Below are 19,631 nucleotides of genomic sequence, written 5' to 3' on the forward strand. Positions count from 1 at the left end.
AGGGAATATGTAAAATATCATTATAAAAAATTATAAAAAAAGAAGTTGAGAAACTACAATTTCACAGAAAAGTTTTTTTGTAAATTCATCGGTGTACGAATACATTCTACACCCACTGTATAAGTCATCAATGAAATTAAAGGGAGGAAGAACGGACTAGTTTGTGAATCAAATTAATTCTATGATGGAATAATTGTACTTTAAAAATTTTGTATAAAAAACTAATTGAGTGACTGGAGGAGGAAGAATGAAGTACATGAGTCAACCTAACTTGGTAGCTTTAATATTGAAGAAAAGTACATATGTCCAATATATTTAAGGTGTAATTGCGCAACTACATAAGAAATACAGCAGAAATTGAAACAGCATCAGGGATTTTTTTTTTGCATTAAGATCCGCAGTCTTGTCATAAGAAGCGTACAAATACTTATTGCTTCTATACTTTTACCCACTTTTCGCATTTTTGTTGTTAATTTCACAAATTATATTAATGAGTAAATGTTGTTTGGACTATAACTATCTTAGAGACTTTAGGGAATATGTAAAATATCGTTATAAAAAATTATAAAAAAAGAAGTTAAGAAACTACAATTTCACAGAAAAGTTTTTTGGGAAATTGATCGGTGTACGAATACATTCTACAGCCACCGTATGCATCTCTGCTTCCCATACTAACCCAAAATTTGTCTCATCTGGTCCAGCGACAGTTGCGCATCGCTGGTCTAAACAATAAGAATAAAAACTGTTCCAGAAGCTGACAACATATCTCAGAGGCGGGCCCCCTTAATTCCGCGAGATTCAATTTACCCAAGACGATCATTCCGATAGCGCGGAGGCGGTCTCGTTCCGCAAAGCGGCTCGTAAAAGCATTGCACAATCCTGTCGAGTGCATCGCTGACTTCTAACTCCCCTTTCCAGTGCGTTCTGGCGTTTTATCAGCGATCCAACCGCGACGAGGAAAAAAACCGTGTCGAAGGACTCAATTCGCGATACGCCCGCCGTGAAATCGCCTGTACCCGAGCGCGTGCTCTTTGTTTACCCGCGCATTCCAGCGCTAGCCACGCGCACGCGTGCAACAACAACGAGTCGCGTGCGTGCGTGCATGCGTACATTTGCATTAGCCGCGAGTTATCTACATCACAAAGCGTCGCCGCCTCGGTTGGCCTACTTAACGTCCCAAGAGGGTAGTCTAGCCACTTCGAAACCGAAAGAACCATCTCCCTTTCGATTTTTCATCAGCTTTTTTATCTCGACGCGCGAACAGAGGCAAGCCGAGTTCTTCATCTATCCTTTTCGAAAATGTAGGAATATTGTAAGAGGTTTTATCTCGAATGTGTGACGTATTCGATGATGGTTGTTTTACTCCAGGTATCGCTCAACTATCATTCTGTGTATTCATCGAAACAAAAAGTACCTTGATAGATAACACCGATCGTTACGTTGCTGATAGATCGCTGAAGATTGGACAAGCGTGTCCGTGATACAAGAGTAGATTACTTGTTACTTCTGTCGCCTCGTTGGACAACTATTTTATTGATATATACTTGACGCGTGTGTGATTTTTTTTTTTAGGAGGTTCTGATTTGGCAAAAAGCAAGGATTATGTCGATATCGGACGTGTTTCGCGATAGCGAGAGGTTTTTATCGCGGGGTTCACTTTTCGCGACGGAGCAAGTGGGGCGCAGTTTCGCTGTTTTACGAGATGAAAGTGGAGTAGCCTAATCCGCAGTTCCTTCCTGATTAAAGCAGATCTGGAGCTCCGAGGCACGGTTGAAAGCTTACACTACTTTTTCCAACGAAATCACCGTTGGAATTCGCGATCCATCAACTTTGCAACTTGTAGAAATACTTTTATAATATTTTTTTATAGTTTACATGAAGAAATGGATAGCAAAATTTCTTCTGTGAAATTAAATTCGGAGCAAATTGGGACTACGCTTGAACAAGTCATCGTGTCGCCATTTATCTCGCCATATCGCTGGTATGTGAATCCCCGCTGAAACTCACGGTCTTATTATCGAAGAGCGTAGGAAACTGATAAAGATACGTTTCTGCAACGTTGAGAATAATCGTCGCAAGATTATTCATCTCGCTATCGCGTGGGAAAGGCTATCCCGCGAATTCTAGGCGAACCAGTGGTGCGTGCAAGCGCATACTCCTAAACAAGAAGTGGAAACGACAATAAAACGCACAGGATCGTCCGATCGAGGCGCAATTTCCGCGCAACTCGCGACCACGCATCGAGCGCGGAGTCTAATAAACAAATCCTATTACTACTATCACAGGTCGATAATTTTATAATTTGTTAAGTCAGCCCTTATGTATAGTTACAGACTGACCGCCAGTGAGACTTATTCGTTACACTCCTATCGATTCTGTTTTGATTTCAGGCGAGTAATTTCCTTCCTCGACTTATCTACTTTTCAATCTGAACGTCGCGGACTTTAAAAAAAAAAAAAAGAATTTAGTAGTCAAGCAGACTTCTACGATTTTCTACCAAATGGAATTCGAAATTATATCCAATAATTTACTGGTGGCGATAAAAATAGAAACCACTCGAGACTTATCACGAGATATCGCGCGACACACTCCTCGTAACGTTTCGTTTTTATTTTATTCCCCAGTTCCTCTCGCTCTCTCGCTCCTTGTTTTCCCCATACGCGGTCGTTTTTCACCAGAACCGGTGGCCGGTTCACGCAACTGTGCATCGAGAGAAATGAAATATTCCCGGGACAGCACGTTCCAGAGGGCTAATAATTTCAACGGAAACAAATAAAACAGCGAGCGGTCTCAAGGATACCAGGCACACGACGTTGAATAACGAGATACGGTGGACGGAATTCGCGATAATAGCGCTGGTTCCCGGTTAAAGTTGCATACACGCTCACACGGCTATGTACGGGTATCTGCGATCGTCCTCGCATTTTTCTCCATCTTGGTAAAGTGTGTTGCATCAGTTAAGGAGATCTAGACGTTCAACCTTCTCGAACGACGTGCGACCTTCGTATCGAATTATCCATTCGGAGCGGCGCGAGCCATTTGACGCGTAATCGAACCCGATGTAGATTAATTGGAACTCCGATTGCCGGGGAACGCGCGATGGAACTCGAATTGGTGTCGATCAGGCGTCGATCTTCGACCCAGTCGCTATTTTTGAACGTGGTACGACCTCTGGACATTCCAGAGAAAAATTGAAAAATCATTTTTCACCTTGCTGCGCGAAATTTCATTCTATCCAGAACCTTTGGAGCACAATAATATTCAGAAACTCGCGGTGAATGGTTCCTGTAAAATGTTGCCTCATCGACGGTAACACTGTTTAGACTGAATAGACGGAGAGCTAGCTACGAAAATCAGAAATGATAAGGTGCAGCGAAAATTTGTATCTAAAAACACTCCTTACTAGATAACAAAGAGCATAGCGCTGCAGCCAGTAGGCGCTCTCAAGGTTATAAGCGTAGGCAGGCGGTCAAACATGTTAATTTTTAATCAAAATAAAATCTTTGAGTGCAGCCCTGAAATTTTGTGTAATTATAGTTTTTAACTGTAGAAATCGCGTAAAGCTACTATCAGAAGTCTAGGTCGGGGCTTAAATGTTGCCAGAAGTCGATAAAGTTGCAAAAAAATTGTTTAAATTTTAATGACAAGGTGCAGTTCTGGCGAATTCGTTTTCATACTATTTATTGCTTAAAAAACCTGGATAACAATTGCCAGAAGACAGAATGGTGGCTAAGTACATGAAAAATGATAATATCGCCACAAGTTGGTAAACAGGAAAGCAATTTTTTAAAATTTAGATAATAAGGTGCAGTTCTGGCAATGTGTTTTTCTTATTATTTATACTATTAGTTAACTATATATGCAATGATAGAAGGCTAAGGTGAGGAAAATGCATACAAAAAAGTACAATACAAATTATTGAATTGAAGAATAAATAAATTATGCAATAAATAGAATCGAAACGAAGAATAATTTTTTTGTTAAACACTCTGGCCCGGAACTTTTGAACACGTTAATTTACGTATTCTACAAATAAAGACGTAAGAAAAATAAATAGCGGTGATTTTTTTTGTAGTATCCTTTCACGTAATATGACTCTACATATGATTCTAATAAAAACGTCTTAAAACTTTTCTTTTGGAAGAAAAATCGCAAAAACCATCTGGCCGGGAACTTTTGAACGCCACTGTATGTTTATAATGAACAAAGATCCAGTAACGATTCGTTGGAGGAAAAAATCTCCGCCTGACACGGACGAAAGTGCACTCCAGATTGTTACGCGTTGAATTTTTGCATCGAATTCACACGGTGAAAATTCTGAATAAAAATTAAACAGAATAGAAAATTGCGAGTAATCATCGATGGCGAGAAGAGGGAGAGAATAATCGATTCCTACGGTCGACTCTGAACCACTGAGGAAATTCAGATGCCAGTTATTGTTTTTCTGCGCCGGGCACCGTTCTCCGACAAGGCTATTTCTGCCTCCTCGTATTTCAACTCGAAACCGGACTCGCGGCACTAATGAATCGCGGTTCTGTTGGTATTGCATAAGGCAATCTTTTTCTTGCCTTTCGATACACCATCAATATAACCGTGCACGCACACATTGTGTGTTTGTGTGTTTCACGAACGCTTTCATAAGAGATTTTGATCCTCCTTGAGCGTCGATGCTGAAGCTTAGCGTGCATTAATCTCTTCGATTCCTCGCTGTTTTTACACGGCGAGTCCGGTTTAAGGTAGTTGTTCAGTGGATTTATTCAATGATGGATTTTAACAAAACTTCACTTGATTGTTCTTTGATCAAATATAAATCATGCGAGCCTATTTGAATTTAAATTGATCACCTCAGTTTTACGAACACTGGTATTACAATTTTGCAATTTCAGCAAGCTAGTTTACCAAGCTAGTCATGCCCGTTCGAACGCAATCCTGTACACGCAGGAATTTTCAGTCTAGTTTTCCTGCATGCTGTGTCGTTTCTGCCATAATCGCGCGGAAAAGTTGAATTAAAAATTACGCGCATTAAACGCAACTATGCGCATGCATAAACGACAGAGGCCTCGGGGATAGATAGCTGGAGGTCCTGCAAAGACAAAGCGCAGGAATGCCGTAATTATGCGCGGAAAATCTATAAATACACGGTGCGCGCGCCCGTTGCGAAATCATCTTTGTTTCTGCGCGTCGATGAGCTTTAACGTTCGCGTAAAACCGTATTTCGATCCGCGGGCATAATGAACGCCCGTCGCGGCGGAAATACGCGACGCGTTTTACGATTCCTCGTCGACGATAACGAACCCCTACTGTAAATACTGCGCTCGCTGTCGTAAACTGTCGACATCAGTCCAGATATCGTTTTGAATTATTTTAATACGGGGTAACTGGTCCAATAATCGGAGGATTAAAGGGTGATAACGTAAGAGTAGGTAGTTTAGGAGAGTTGTTTCTATGAAAAGAAGTAAGTAGATGGGCCTTTTCGAATATCAATTACAAGGCTGAAGCGTCGAGAAAGAATTTTATATATTATTCTTACCTTGGAGAAGATAACTCTCTCTTCCTTATCGATATGTGTCCTTAATTAAAAACGACTCTTCGGTACCATTGCGTGAAATCTTTCCCAGGTATCCGCTAAAATGAAAGAATACATAAACTCAGATGGGAAGGTGCGATACGAAGGTAAAATTATAAGAGAGTGGGTATAATAAAGTACAATAATCGTACAGAATTATGAAAAATGTTTTGGAACTTGGAAAAACGCTTTGCACCAAAGAAAAAGTCCACTTTAATTGACCCATCGTGAATCGTTGAATGCTCACCGAGGATTCCCTGCCACAGTTCCCCGTTTGCAACGTAATCGCCCGCTAATCTATCGTCATTCGCGGCTACTTTGTACGCGAGCTGGTCGTTTTCAATACAAACCGCAGATTACACGGCGTGTAATCACGCGACGGTTCTTCCTCCTCGCTCGTAACAGCTCTTTCGCGCACCTGTGACGCGGACAACGCCACTGCGTATACGTACACGGTATTTCCATTAAAAAAAGAAAAAAAAATAGAAGGAGAAGAAGAAAAAGGGAAACCACTCGCGGCTGTTGTCCGCGTCCACTTATCTCCTTACATTCCAGCGAAGCCAAGGTAAGCAGATGGGAAACAAAGAGGAGGAAAATGGAGAAGAAAAAGGAACATCCGTCCCTGTTTCGCGCTCTCCGCCAACGTTGACACAACAAGGCCCTTATGGTTCCCCACTGATCCTCTGTTCCCCTTCATTGTACAGTTTCCTGTCGCCATATCGCCCCATCAGGATAATCACCGCTACACTCTATGCGATCGCGGCGAGAGTTAATTAAAGATCGATCAATTAGAGAACGGGGTCGACCGAGCGGACTTCGTGGAAATTATGTGCTGCCCGCTGGCAGCGGATCTGGTCGCGGTTACTTCACGATTTTGCTTCGCGTACCCGATGGCTAGTTGAATAAAAATGCAAGGACGACTAGGAGAGGCCCTCCTTCGGACCGATTGGCTCCGATTCGGGTCAGTTCAACGACGACCGGCGATAGGATCGAACAAGTCGAGACCTGACCAGGCACGTTCCATCGCGTGTTATCTCCAGGCAAACGGGCTATCTGCCTTGCGGGGGCGATCGAAGGATCGCAAAATCGATGTTAACACTTCTAACGCTAAACCTACGGAGGTTTACCATTATTATTTTTACCACTATTTATCGTTTCACAGCGAGGTTGTGGTAGGTAACGTTAAGATCGCAATGCAAGCTAGAAGTGGGTAAGAACAACGTTGGAAGTCTCTCGGAGATTTATTAATCGAAATGTCTAAATGATAGACAATTGAAACTACAATGTTTCTAAACTCCGATTCAGCTTTCGAACGTTCGATAATTATGATCCGTGGACGATCAACGGAATAAAAATTACCCAGCTAGGTCACAGAGTGTGTTCGACTCTGATAACGAGCACGTTGTGCGCCTTATCGCGAGGTTCCCTCCCCAATTGATAAATTATTTCAGGTTACTCGTATCTACGGATTAGGGAAAAGGAATTTTCATTTATTAGCATCGCAGCTTGAAAGGATCGACTGTTTGTCTTTCTTCGAGTGATAAGTTACGTCCGATACAGCCAAGGCGATAACGCCTTCTGATAATATCGACGATAGCTTATATCCGCCTCGCGAATGCAATGCGACTCGGAAATTTTAATTTCCACTGGATCGACTTGGCGTTCAAAGTTCGAAATTCAAGGAACTTTGCTTGGAATAAACGTAAAAGAGGACTTTGTTGAATGCAACTCAAATTACAGGATGTATTGTGCTTCTACTTGGTTCTACTACGATTATTTGCTAGTCTTTTAAATTGGCAGCACAGTTTTTTACTATATCTGTCAATAGACAAGCTTGTGTACGTTACATTGCAGCTTAATACTAACTACGAATTCGACTTCAATCAAGGTGACTCGAGCGAAAAAATACAAACGTAAGAGATAGATTGGGCATGAATTATTCATGAGCCTCGGGCAGTTACACGATCATTTTTCATATCCAAGTATTTATTTATGCGCAGCATACATACTTTGCGTTTGAAAGATGTACGAAGACGAATAGCTCGATCCGGATCCAACTGACAAAGCAACCTTTCCATTTGTTATTAACACTGCCAACCGCGGCGCAAGTGATCTCAAGCATGTAATTCTTTTGAAAATTAACTCTTACCTACTATCTACGCTACCTGTCCATAGTATCTTTGATTTTAGCGAGCTTGCAGTTGGTGTAAACACGCTTATTGTGCACATAAGCGCACAATGCAGCGAAGAGGATCTTCCTAATCATTCGGCAATACGTTAACACATGTTTACATTGACGTCAGTGTCTTCTTTTCTTTTCGTTTGAGCTTAAAACTTTTTTTCCTATTTTCAGACTCGACTAGAGTGATATTCTAGTGGAGAACTCTCAGGGTCGCCAGCACTCTTCCTACATTCTCTCTCTAGCGCTCCTCTTTCGCGAAACCTTGCGATATCCAGATTCGAACGGCTTTGTTTCGCGCTCAACGTCCTCGACGTGTAAAAATAACTCGATAGTTTAATGTAAACGTTGCGATACAGCTTGCACGAGAATCCGTGGCTCCCATGCCGACGAACAATCCGTCTCCTGTTCGCGGAATGATTGAGAACCCGACGTTGTTCAAAGCGCATTCGAGCGCGTTAAAATACAGGTCGGAACGTAAGTAACAGTTCTCCATTATACTTTCGGGACGCTCGTTATACCAAAGAATTATCTCTACGCGAATCTCTCTGGGTAATAAGTGAGCTAAAGATGTACGGGTTGCCCCGAGGCGAGTTCCGGTTGAAATAACGCTTAAACTACTGACATTACAAAATAATAACACGGGGGAAATATTGTCTGATTTTATCTTCATCTACGAAGAGGATATAACTTTATCTTCTATTTGTAAGGTTATTTCCAGGTCAGTTGAAGCTCCTTTCCCAATTCTACGTTGTGAAAATCAATTCTACGTTTAGGAAAAAAAAAAAATGCAGAAACATGTGTCTTCGAATAACAATATCTTTATAAAAGATAAAATTTGCACATTGTTTCCTTTGCGTTAAAAGAAGAAACTTATAGAAATTACTGTTGCAAATAAATCCTCAGACTGTGTTTTGATTCATGACTTAGGGTTTTGTCTATTTCCGTCTTCATCCTTTTACTTTGAACACCGGGTATAAACACTGACAATATCCGTTAATGACGGTGCCCCTAAACGAGTCACTTTAGATGTTATCTCGCGAACGGTTAATTTTTGCAAATATCTTGGAAAGCGAACTAGAACATTAGAAGATATTACCTTCGACAATTAACTTTCGCTGTTCGCTACTTGGCGAGATTTAGAAACGACACTGGAAGAAGCGTTCGCGTTTACCGAGAAAACAGACGGCCTCGAACGAACCGTCGAATCGACTGTTAAACGACTTGTAAAAATTTACGATCGCCGTTGCGTCGATCTTAATTCGTACCGAGAACTTTCCCAATTGAGCCAATTAGCCAATTGCGATAATTAACGCGGCGCACGATGAGATGCGAGTTAAAGCTGGAATTCCGGTTTCTTTCCTGGCGTATCCGACGCTTCGTGGGGCAAAATTTACAAACGAAACACACGAACAACTGTATTCATTGAATTAGTAGAATCTCGAACACGCATAACAAATGAAATTTTAGAACAAACCGTTGCAACTTCTAAAACAAGTTAATCTATTATTAACTGTGAAACTGTGTAACTTCATAAATTGATACAAGTCTGAATAATTATTGTTTAATTGTTTTGTTTAATTTTTCTTGCTGTATACTTGAAAAGTGGTTGAAGGGGAGGGATGGTTCGAAAAGAACACTCGCTGCTGTACGTTCAATATAATGAAATTTTATTTTTCATTGTATTTCATTCAAAAATAAAATTATTCGTAAAAAAAGATTCTTCCGCTCTCGTCGGCAGACAATACATACATACATATACATATATGCATATGTATACATATATATACACATATATATACATATATATAATATTACATAATAATAGCAATATTTACTCTCATGTATAGGGTTATATATAACTCTATATATGCTGCGCTTATCGTCGTTTCGTTATCACTGTACCAACTATATACATATATGTATACATATACAGACACGCTCGTATACATATATATACACATATACGTATATACATAGATATATATATATGTATACTCTAATGGGGTTTTCACTTACAGACTAAATCACATTGTGGTTTCCTTTACTTTCATACGTTTTTTGTGCCACCGCTTTTCTCGCTCGTTTCCTAACTGGCATTTTGTATGCATCTTAAATTCAGTCGATCGTAACAACGAGAATTCGATCACATTATCGATTCATCTATCGTCGTCTTAGCCGCTAAAAAGGTCCGGGTTTTAAAATTACGTTCGGTGTTTCCTCCGATCCTCGTGCACAATTTTTCGTTTAAAAAAAAAAACCAGACATCAGAAATAGAGAGAGAATCATGTGAACGAGGAGCCCTTGGAATCACCAACGTTGCGGTGTTTCGTTTAGAGATAGACAAAACTCTAATTCGAATACAATTCTCGAATAACGAATAAACGATAAACAACATTTGACGCGTTAGCGATTTAATGAAAATTGAAAATCCATATTAAGCAATTATACGATATTGTATATCGATAAGAAAATCTTTTTCTGAGTTTTTATTTATTTTTTATTCGACCGGAAGTTTGCCTATCCCTGAATTTATTACTTGGTGAAAAAGGCACGCAGTACGTGATGGCCGATTCGCGAGACAAATGTTCCTCGACGCTTAATTCTTATTTTCCTCATCACAAAACACATCGTGTACATACAGACCGACGAAAAGGAGCCCCACTTCGTACAACACCATACAAATATCCAAAAAGTTGACAACGACTCCTCCTCGCCCCCTGAAACGACACGATATCGCTAAAGCGCTCTTCGTCGAGGGAACGCTGTCCTTGCCAGCAAAGGTGTTCGTTTACAATAAATTTTTCAAAAATAAAACGACGCACGAGAAAACAGCGCACGCTTAACTCATTACGAGAAATAAATTACAGGTTAAAATTGTCAAGTTATGTGTGCCGAAAGTCGCGCGTGAAAAAGCAGAGGTGGGCGAAATCTGGATACGAAAAATTGTGGACAACCATTGGTCCGTTATTTGTTCGATAAAAATTACAATCTAAATTGTAGAATGCTCTCGTGTTTCAGATTCGACACAAAAACGTCCAAACTTTTATCTGTAAACAAGTCTCGAATAAAAGTTGAATAAAAATTAGAATTTAAATGATTGGAATGAAGTATTCCACTAGCGTTCTTATTAATAATAAATTCTGCCCAACTCTGCGCGAATGTCACGAAGACGCAGGGAACAGAGGTTGAAAGTTTCATTGGTAGCGTTTAGGAGTTCTCGATTCGAATGGACTCCAAGAGTTAAATAAAACAAAGAGTAGCGAGTGAAATCTTTGTTTGATAAATCTTTTTCCTCCGCGATGAAAACGTCGCCCAAGAGACTGTTCCAACGACCCCGTAATACATGTATCTAAAAAATATAAACGAATTTCTTTTTCTTTCTCGAATTGCAATCTCCCGATGGCAAAGTTCGTTTATTGTACGCCACTTAGATTAAACCTACACCTCATGCTGAACAAGTTCGTGACCTACGGAACCGAAGCATCGCAACAATTCGCAGTTTTTTTTTTTTCATTATTTGTCCCAGTTACATTCATTATTTCTGGTTTGTTTTGGGGACTGAGCGTTTCTTCGTTATCGACATGGGCGATGACGAAAATGAGTCGCAAAACCGGACTATCGCTCCTCCGACGATTATTCGCGGCACGTTATCGGCCGCACGTACCGTGAATTCAGAGTCTCCTAACCTGGGAGTTACGTAATCCACGCTACGTAACGAAAAGTCAAGACGATTCGACGGAATTTGCAACAATGGTCGCGGGATTCCGTGGAATCGTCCGATTCAGGGACAATTTCATCGTTGAATCGACGAAGAAACGCACGAGCTCTCGATTATTATTCCTTCCTAGCATGCGATTCCTGATTACCAAGTAATCACAATCAACAACGTGATTAACCTGATAGAACGAGCTTCGGAAGATTACGAATAGTGAGATTACTGACCCATGATCGTAGATTACTAATGCTATCTACGATTACCAGACTGCGGCTTTTATGCACTTGCAGGAAAATGCGAGGAACATATGCCTAAAAATATTAACATCAACCATTTGCACTCCAAAAAATTAGGCTGTACGTTGGTAATCGACTTCAAGCAGTTTTTTCTTACATTTCTGAATCTAAGGCAATTTTCAAACTTCAAATTCGTATTAACCAAACACAAGCACACATAAGTGCCTGAATCTTAGAAGTGCAAAGAGTGAATGTTATTGCATTAATTTACGAAACGTATTCTACGAATAACACATTATGCATATGTTGCGCCACAGATCAACAGAAGTAATCGGAATCTAGAGTAGTAATTGGCCAACTTTGACCATCAAATAGACAAGAAGTGTTGCGATACTCCGAGGGAAATCCTATTCTTTTCTTTTTCATCATTCCTTGCGTAATGGCACAACGGTAACGCTGCGCGATTCTGTTACCACGTGGCTCGATCGAAATTGAAAGAAAAGCAACCCAAGCGAACCTTCCCGACGTTTCTTTCCCCGTTCGCGCGAAAAATCGATTTCCATTTGCATTGTATTCCTTTGAAATGCAGCGTCGTCGCCGCGCGTGGTAACACAATCGATGCCTGTGCACTTGTGTGTATATTTTATGCAGATCCCCGCGCATAGCACGTGGTACGCATAATTTACGAGGGCATACTGGACAAGACTAGATGCACATATGACGAAACAAAAGAGGCTCCAAGACACGCGGAGATGTCGAGGAACCGAGGTGGACGCGACTCGTTACACACCAGTCTCCGACTGTTAACGCAACCAGAAGGGGGCAGGGGATTGTCCCTTGTTTGTAAAGTATTTAAACAATTCGTCGCGATACGTACCTCGCAATAAAAGAGGAATTATCGTTGTAAAAATCTAGTTACGTTCATCTATAAATATTGTTATACGAAAAAAATACTGTCCCCCTTCTATTTGACAATTTTTGGTTGCGTCACGGCTAGGCTTAAAAGCTAAGAAGGAAAGATTCTCGGGGCTTTCTCGTGGAGAGTTGCAGTCTGGACACGATGCACCGAGCAAAAAGAATTTAAGAGATCAACTATTATTCCAATATAAATGTTGTATATCGTTAACCCAGTCTGACGTTCTTCCAGGAAGATTTTTAATGTACCTGAAGTATTTCAAGCCTACATTCTTTTAAAAGTATCAATTTAGATATCCTGACGACGTTACTTAGCTGAAACTTTTTTCCTTACTTAAATATGCCATACCTAAACTGTATATTTAAAATTTGTGATGTAACGATTTTTGTTTAAATAACAGAACAACATTCAGGCACACCTGGGTTAAACTACCTGTTTTACAAACATTTTGCGACGACAAGTAGGGAAGGAATTCGGTGCGTCGCATCCAAACGCGACAAGAAGATGATCTCTGACGGTGATTTCAACGCCGGCAACTGCTCCCATCACCTATTCTATTTGTACAGCCTTAAAACAATGGTAGTACTCTCAGAAAAATTGGGGTTAAACGATCGAGGTCGAGAAATCGTCGGTCGAAAGTATCGAAGAATTTCGTAAGCTCGCGATTGTTTCACCAAAAAACGAAAATGAAAAGTGGATAGCAACTGTTGCATCTAACGCGTGTGTTCTTCGAGTAAATTTTTACAGCACCGTGTTTACGCTACTTAACAATTAGCGTTTTTGATTCGCGTCTAGGCACCGAAGATCAGAGCTGGGCAAACTTCTTATGTAGGTAAAAATTTCGAAGAATAAACAACTTTCGATGTGTTATTTGTCGAATAAAAATTGCAATCAAACTATAACATTTGAATAAAATATCGTGTTTTTATTCATCTATTATTCGACGAAAATTCTGCCCATCTCTGCCAAAGATTCCGACCGTAAAAAGCACTATGTTTTTCAGTCGCTTCTTACACGTACGTTCGACACATTCGCCCCCCTCCCCTCCCACAAAAAAAAAGCGAATCTTACAAACTATTAATTGTTACTCTGCGCGTGAATACGTATATTAGCGTTATTATGTACATCCTACGAATCTTCGACAGAAGCTTGCTTCGTTTGAATAAAATAATTTATTCAACGTGAAGAAAAAAAAAGCGCGCGCGATCGCTCCTAAAGTTCGCGTCACGAGAGTATAAAAAGATTTGCCAAAGAAGAAAAAACGTCTCCCGTTCGCGGATTGCCACGAAATCCCGGACCAAGCGAGGATCGTTCCTGATCGCTCGACAATTCAAACTCCTAACAAGAGAAAATGGTAAGCGACTCGGAAGATTCCGCGGTAACGACAAATAGTTACTAATTGAGCGCGAACACGCGCTCGTTGCAAAAACGACACGAAACCGATCACAATCTCGGTGGATCAAATACAAAGAATGCAAAGAGGTATTATTCCCCGGCGGAGGGAAACTCGAGCAAGTGAACAAAGAATAGAAGAGAAAACGAAAATAAAACGACGATTTAACGAGGACAACTTGGCCTCGACAGATTCTCGCCGATGATTGAGTTTCCCTCGAATATTATAAAATGGAAAATTTCTAGGTCAAGGATAGGGAATCTAGCATTGCAAGGCCGCTACTGATATTCCGAAGAGACGTGTGTCTACATATAAATTAATTTCTTTTTAGAAACGAACCTACGAAACGAACTTCAAATTATAATTAATTTCCACCAAAGTGCTACAATAACTTTACAATTCTACATATCTAGAATAAATATTTGAGAATCCATCTTTTATAAATGAAGAACAATCGTCGCGATTGACAACATAGTAGCCTCCAAAATCGTGAATTCCCTATCCCTGTTCTAGGCACCGCGGAAATTCGAATCTCCCGCCAGTACTCGCGGTTCTCCAAAATGGCCGCGCTCCGCGAGGTCCCTCTCTTCCTTCTCCGTCAAGTCCCACCCACTCTCCTTTTTCTCCATCGCCGCTTGCCTCTTCCCCGCGTTCCCCGCTCCTCACCGCGGCACTATACAGTTCCAAGCTTCCTCTTCTCCGCGCCGCTACCCGCAGGGCCGCGAGCGTTCCACGCAGCGCGTTTCACGTGCGTATGGCCGAGCCACACGCAGAGATGCAGATGATATTAATCTCCATCGTCGACTCGTGTCCCTTCGGGAAGCACATCTGTCCCCCCGGCGCGGCACACCAAGGCACTCCCTTTCTATCACGCCGTCTAACACTTCACCGTCCCCCGTATTTCTCCATGGAAACAACGAAGAAAACAGGGCAACGAAAACGACGCGTTCGGATGGACAACGTCCATCATCGTTTCCCTCGTGGGAACTTTCCGTGACCAAGGGACCGTCACCACGTTTACTGAAGCCATGTCACCAGACGAAACACACGTCAGAGAGTCCCGTCCGGGCCGTCGGCTCAGAACTGACCTGACACAGCCATGATCTGGCAACCTGAATGCACGTGGTCCATCACCTGCTCCTTCAACCGACACACGTGCTCCTTCAGCCTGTGCACCGCGGCGCTGAGCTCGGTATTCTCGCCCTTGAGCAGCTTAACCTTGTCCTCGAGCCTGGAAATGCGCTCGAGCTTGCGTCTGCGGCACTTGGAAGCGGCCACGCGGTTCCTCTGACGTTTCCTCTCCAACTTGATCCTCTCTTGGTTCTCCATGTCAATGGGGGACATAGCTGGTGAACTGGACACGCTGGGCACCGTCTGGGGTTCATCCTTTATCTGGATCAGACCCTGGCTCATCGAAGATTCTGTGCTCTGCACGCTGCTCGGTGGCTCCAAGGTCGTGTACGTCGCTCCATGGATGCTGCCTGGTTCCTGGGAGCTGTCCGAGTGATGAAGTTCGTTCAGAGCATCGACGAAACCACGGGCGTAGAGTTCCTGAGCTTCGGTGACAGCCTTCGGGAACAAAATCTGCGTAGGCGTTGGTAAATTCGTCGTTAAGGTCTCCTGTTGGGAGATGATGAACTTCTCCAGCTCTGGCGAGCCAAGCTTCAGCATGTTCAAGTCTGGTGAACTCAAAATAGGCGGCATGTTCAACGCCGGCGGTAGAGGCCCCAATCGAGGCCTCTTCGCCTGAGGTCCCTGTCTCTGACATCCGTTCAAATCTAGCGTTAGATTGCGTTTTAGCTGACCCACGTTGTTCTCGCGATTCACGGCGACGTAGACGCTCGTGTCCTCGTAGAACGTCTGCTCCATCGTCGTACTCCGCACCATCGATGCCGCGGAACTAACTGCCTGCCGATCGAAAGTTTGGTTAGAGTACTCGTTGCGCGACTAGAGCTGTTCTCCGCTGACTCTGCCGTCGCTCGTAGCACGAGTAATTGTTAAAACGCGACGATCGGTTGCCTTCGATAATCGATCGCTCAATTCCGTTTGCGAATCTCTGTTTTTCCACCGAGCACACCAGTTTACTTTTTCACCGTCGTTACATAACCGTGCAGTCCGGTTCGTAGACTCACTGACGGTACTTGTATCGCCACGGGTCCGTTCGGATCGTCTCTTTCCCCTCACCAGATGCGACACACAGGAAAACGTCCACGTATCAACACATTCGTCCCGCGGCACTCGCGGCGTATGTGGTATATGCGCCTCGCGATATCGCTCCGAAAGTTGAGACGCAGAAGGTGTATTTCCCGTCCACCTAACGCACGACTCCCATACACGTCGCACGTCCGACTCTTTCAGCGGACGACGGTGACACGAGGACCGACCTGCTTCAACTGTCAACACAACAATGACTCACGACACGCAATCCGACAAACGTGATGTTCTGCGCGTGTGCACCTCTAGAACAGCCTGCAACTATAACGTCGGACGCGGATGTCACTCTGCCGTACGGCACGATGTCTCGACAACTTGTGAACACCCAACTAAATGTACTGCCTTATATCCCGTGACTCACGTCCACTAAAAATAACTCCGACGCCACCAGCGCATTCAGCGATTGGCCAGTGGTGGCGTCACTCGCCGACACCCATTGGCCAGACAATCGACACTACTAGGAAATGGCTGACGCGTGCGCACTGGACTAACGTTTTCCCAGTGGAGGGAGAGTTTGAACGCCGGTGCGCGCGTTTAACAGGCGACAACTTTTACTTACTGTAATTCGCTTGTTATTTTCGAACCCCGATAATAGCAACGTTCTATGATGCGTTGTAAATAATACGACCGCTATCGAGCATCGTATTCGAGAAAATATTCGAATGGAATTTAATATGCGTTCTGAATTACTGCTGCACGTTAGCACGATGTTCTTCTTCTGTTTAATTCACTGTCCAACACCCACGCTCCGTTGATGTTTTTACGTTTCCACAGCTCGCGCTTGCGAGAACGGCTCGTTTCGCGTTACACGATCCAAAACGTCGATGTTTATAAATTGATTTGCTTCAGACAATTGTGCACCATTAGTAATTTTATTCTAAAACTTTGATGAATAATTTTATTAAGACATATAATATAGGCTACTTTTTTGATGCTTCAAAAATTGTTTAAAAATTCATTATCATAAATTAGTTAATTTATTCATCCTTATTTTCATATACGGGCTATAAGTATACTTGCGCGTGCAAATGCGCTAATGCTAACATCCATTACATAAACCCGTATCAACGAGCTATAAAGTCAATACACAAATCATGATTGTTTCGCGCTATCTCGCGTTCACTGCATGATGCTTGTAATTGACGGCATGCATCTTGGGCAAAGTGTTCCGCAATCTTAATTGATGGTAGTTCGTTGGAATTTTACAAGTTGATTTCAGTAATCACAAACTTAAATCTGTTCAAATATTCTACACGTGCTTAAGCAAGTGTTCTCTTCGAAAACATTCGTGTTATTAAACTAAACCTTTCTCTCTTACTCTGTTTTATTTTTATCGATAATACTGTTTTGGAAAGATGTAATTATTGGACTTTGCAGAGCAGTATTTTATTATTCTAGAGCTTTGTTATAAAAAATATAAATTGAACGTTGTTAAATAATTCCTTACTTTCAACCTTCCAAGTTAATTGTTTTGTAATGTTTTTTTCATTGTCAGGAAATATCGTTTCATAATAGGAAAAGATTTGGGATAGGTCTCGTTATTATCGCAGACCCCTCCAGGTCAGATGTTTACAAGAATATCGTAAATAAGCGCTACTTACCGATAGGGTAACTCTACTGCCCATCCCGGCTATCTACGCACTCGATAGATTCAGGTAAAATGTTTACGCATCTATCCGGATCTCTCGTTAATTTTCAGGCTTCAGGTAACGTGTTTACCAATTATAGAATCATCTACAAACCGAAAGTACTCGTGTTAATGAATTATGACTTTGTTTTCTATGGCAACACTCATATTTGTCCTCAAATAGAAAAATACTTTCTAACATAAAATTATCGTTCCAAAAATATACGATCTAAAAATATAATTAATATTACAGAAATATTAAACAATATTACTCAAAAAATAACATTAAAAACTGACTATTACTATTCGTTATTATATTCTCTTTTTAAATTGATAACAAGTATTAGCGGCCTCGGCCTACATATACCGTAGAAATTCTTACTAAATAAAATTTATTAATTTTAGAAACCATCATTCAAATCATACATTTATTCATAATTATTTTAACAAACCTACGTGTCATTAATAAAGTAACTAATTAATCGATTGGAGTAGAGAAAGAAAACATTATCGTTCAATTATTTATGAACGCTACTAACCTGATATATATATATTTTTTGTAAACAATTAGCTCAATTGAGTAATGCGATCATCAATCGTCGTTTGGAAACGAACAAAATCTCGCGTCAGTTGCTCATGTACGTGGGCGAGGCAATGCCAGTTGTTTTTCCCATCGCGAAATTAAACAAATATAATTAATTTCCGTCTCTATACCGATTGTTCTATAGACATACCAGCTTTTAGCTTGGAAATAGAGAAGGTTAAATCCATTATACACAACACTTCTTGCTGGAGACCTAGCTTTTTTATTTGCGCGCTACAGCGACCTCTCTGAACGCGGCCATTAAGATTGATGAATTTTCAAATCTCCTCCGATTCTCGAACACCTCAAAAATAGCGGGTCTTCATTAGTGTCGCTCGAGTATTTCGTAGAAAAAAACTATACATGTCGAATTGAGTAACCTCTTCCTTTTTCAAAGTCGAGGCAAATACTCATTTATTCGACAAATATTTTCACTAATTCGAACATTCAAGCTTTCTAAATTTACTCGCAATACTTCTAATCACGAATAGCTTTTGCCCATCAGAGATAAATACAGTTTTATTCGAATAAGAAATGACATAAAAAGGGATATAATTTTGTTCTATAATTTAAATTTAAAGTTTTATTCGACAAAAGCTTTTATCTCTTATTCGGGATTCGAAATTATGTACAAAAGAAGGGTATTCGTCTATGGCGTCCATGTTGTAAGGGATTATCGTTTTAATACTTGAAGCTACTTGATTTACACAGAATAACATTCAAAATTGTTAAGATATTACTGTATCCTTACCTTTAATGAAGAAAATGCGGCTTAGCTTCAAAATAGTGTGCTAAAAATTGATTCCTCTTTGAAACTTTCGTGTTCGCATTATGTCCTTCTTCACCGAACGCCTTTGAACGAATAACGATTTCTTTCGATTGTAATATCGAAACAGACGAAACCTAACAACTTCGTAATATCGATTATCGATTAACGCCACTTAACACCTAATACACATTTATGATCCAAAAAGGAAAATTTATGAATTTATGAATATAAATTATGAATTATAATTTTGTTGAATTATTGAATATAAAAAATAATTTTTGTAGCGAAAATGATAAAAGTTGAAATTGTTGAACACCTGATAAATCGAATTCTGTGTTCGAAAATATGAATTCTAAATGACTGTCGATAAAGTTTCATCTTTTGTATCATTTTTATTGACGAATTGTAGTAATTTAATATTATTAATTTT

At 41.0% G+C, this 19,631-nt stretch overlaps 1 protein-coding gene and 1 long non-coding RNA gene across 2 annotated transcripts; both read right to left on the reverse strand.

The window, feature by feature from the left end:
• Positions 1-5,438: 5,438 nt before the first annotated feature.
• Positions 5,439-18,680, reverse strand: LOC128873473 (uncharacterized). Its single transcript, XR_008456427.1, has 3 exons — positions 18,389-18,680; positions 17,824-17,956; positions 5,439-5,625 (listed from the first exon to the last, which is right to left on the reverse strand). It is a non-coding gene; the product is annotated as an uncharacterized LOC128873473 (long non-coding RNA).
• Positions 9,395-16,556, reverse strand: LOC128873472 (transcription factor Jun). The gene has a single exon (XM_054117078.1). The coding sequence runs from the start codon at positions 15,893-15,895 to the stop codon at positions 15,086-15,088; it is 810 nt and encodes a 269-aa protein (XP_053973053.1). The 5' UTR covers positions 15,896-16,556; the 3' UTR covers positions 9,395-15,085.
• Positions 18,681-19,631: the final 951 nt, after the last annotated feature.

Source organism: Hylaeus volcanicus, chromosome 3 (genome assembly GCF_026283585.1).
Source record: "Hylaeus volcanicus isolate JK05 chromosome 3, UHH_iyHylVolc1.0_haploid, whole genome shotgun sequence".
Lineage (NCBI taxonomy): Eukaryota > Metazoa > Arthropoda > Insecta > Hymenoptera > Colletidae > Hylaeus > Hylaeus volcanicus.

Coding starts and splice junctions, on each gene's coding strand:
- LOC128873472 (XM_054117078.1), bottom strand. CDS start 15,895: ATGGTGCGGAGTACGACGATGGAGCAGACGTTCTACGAGGACACGAGC.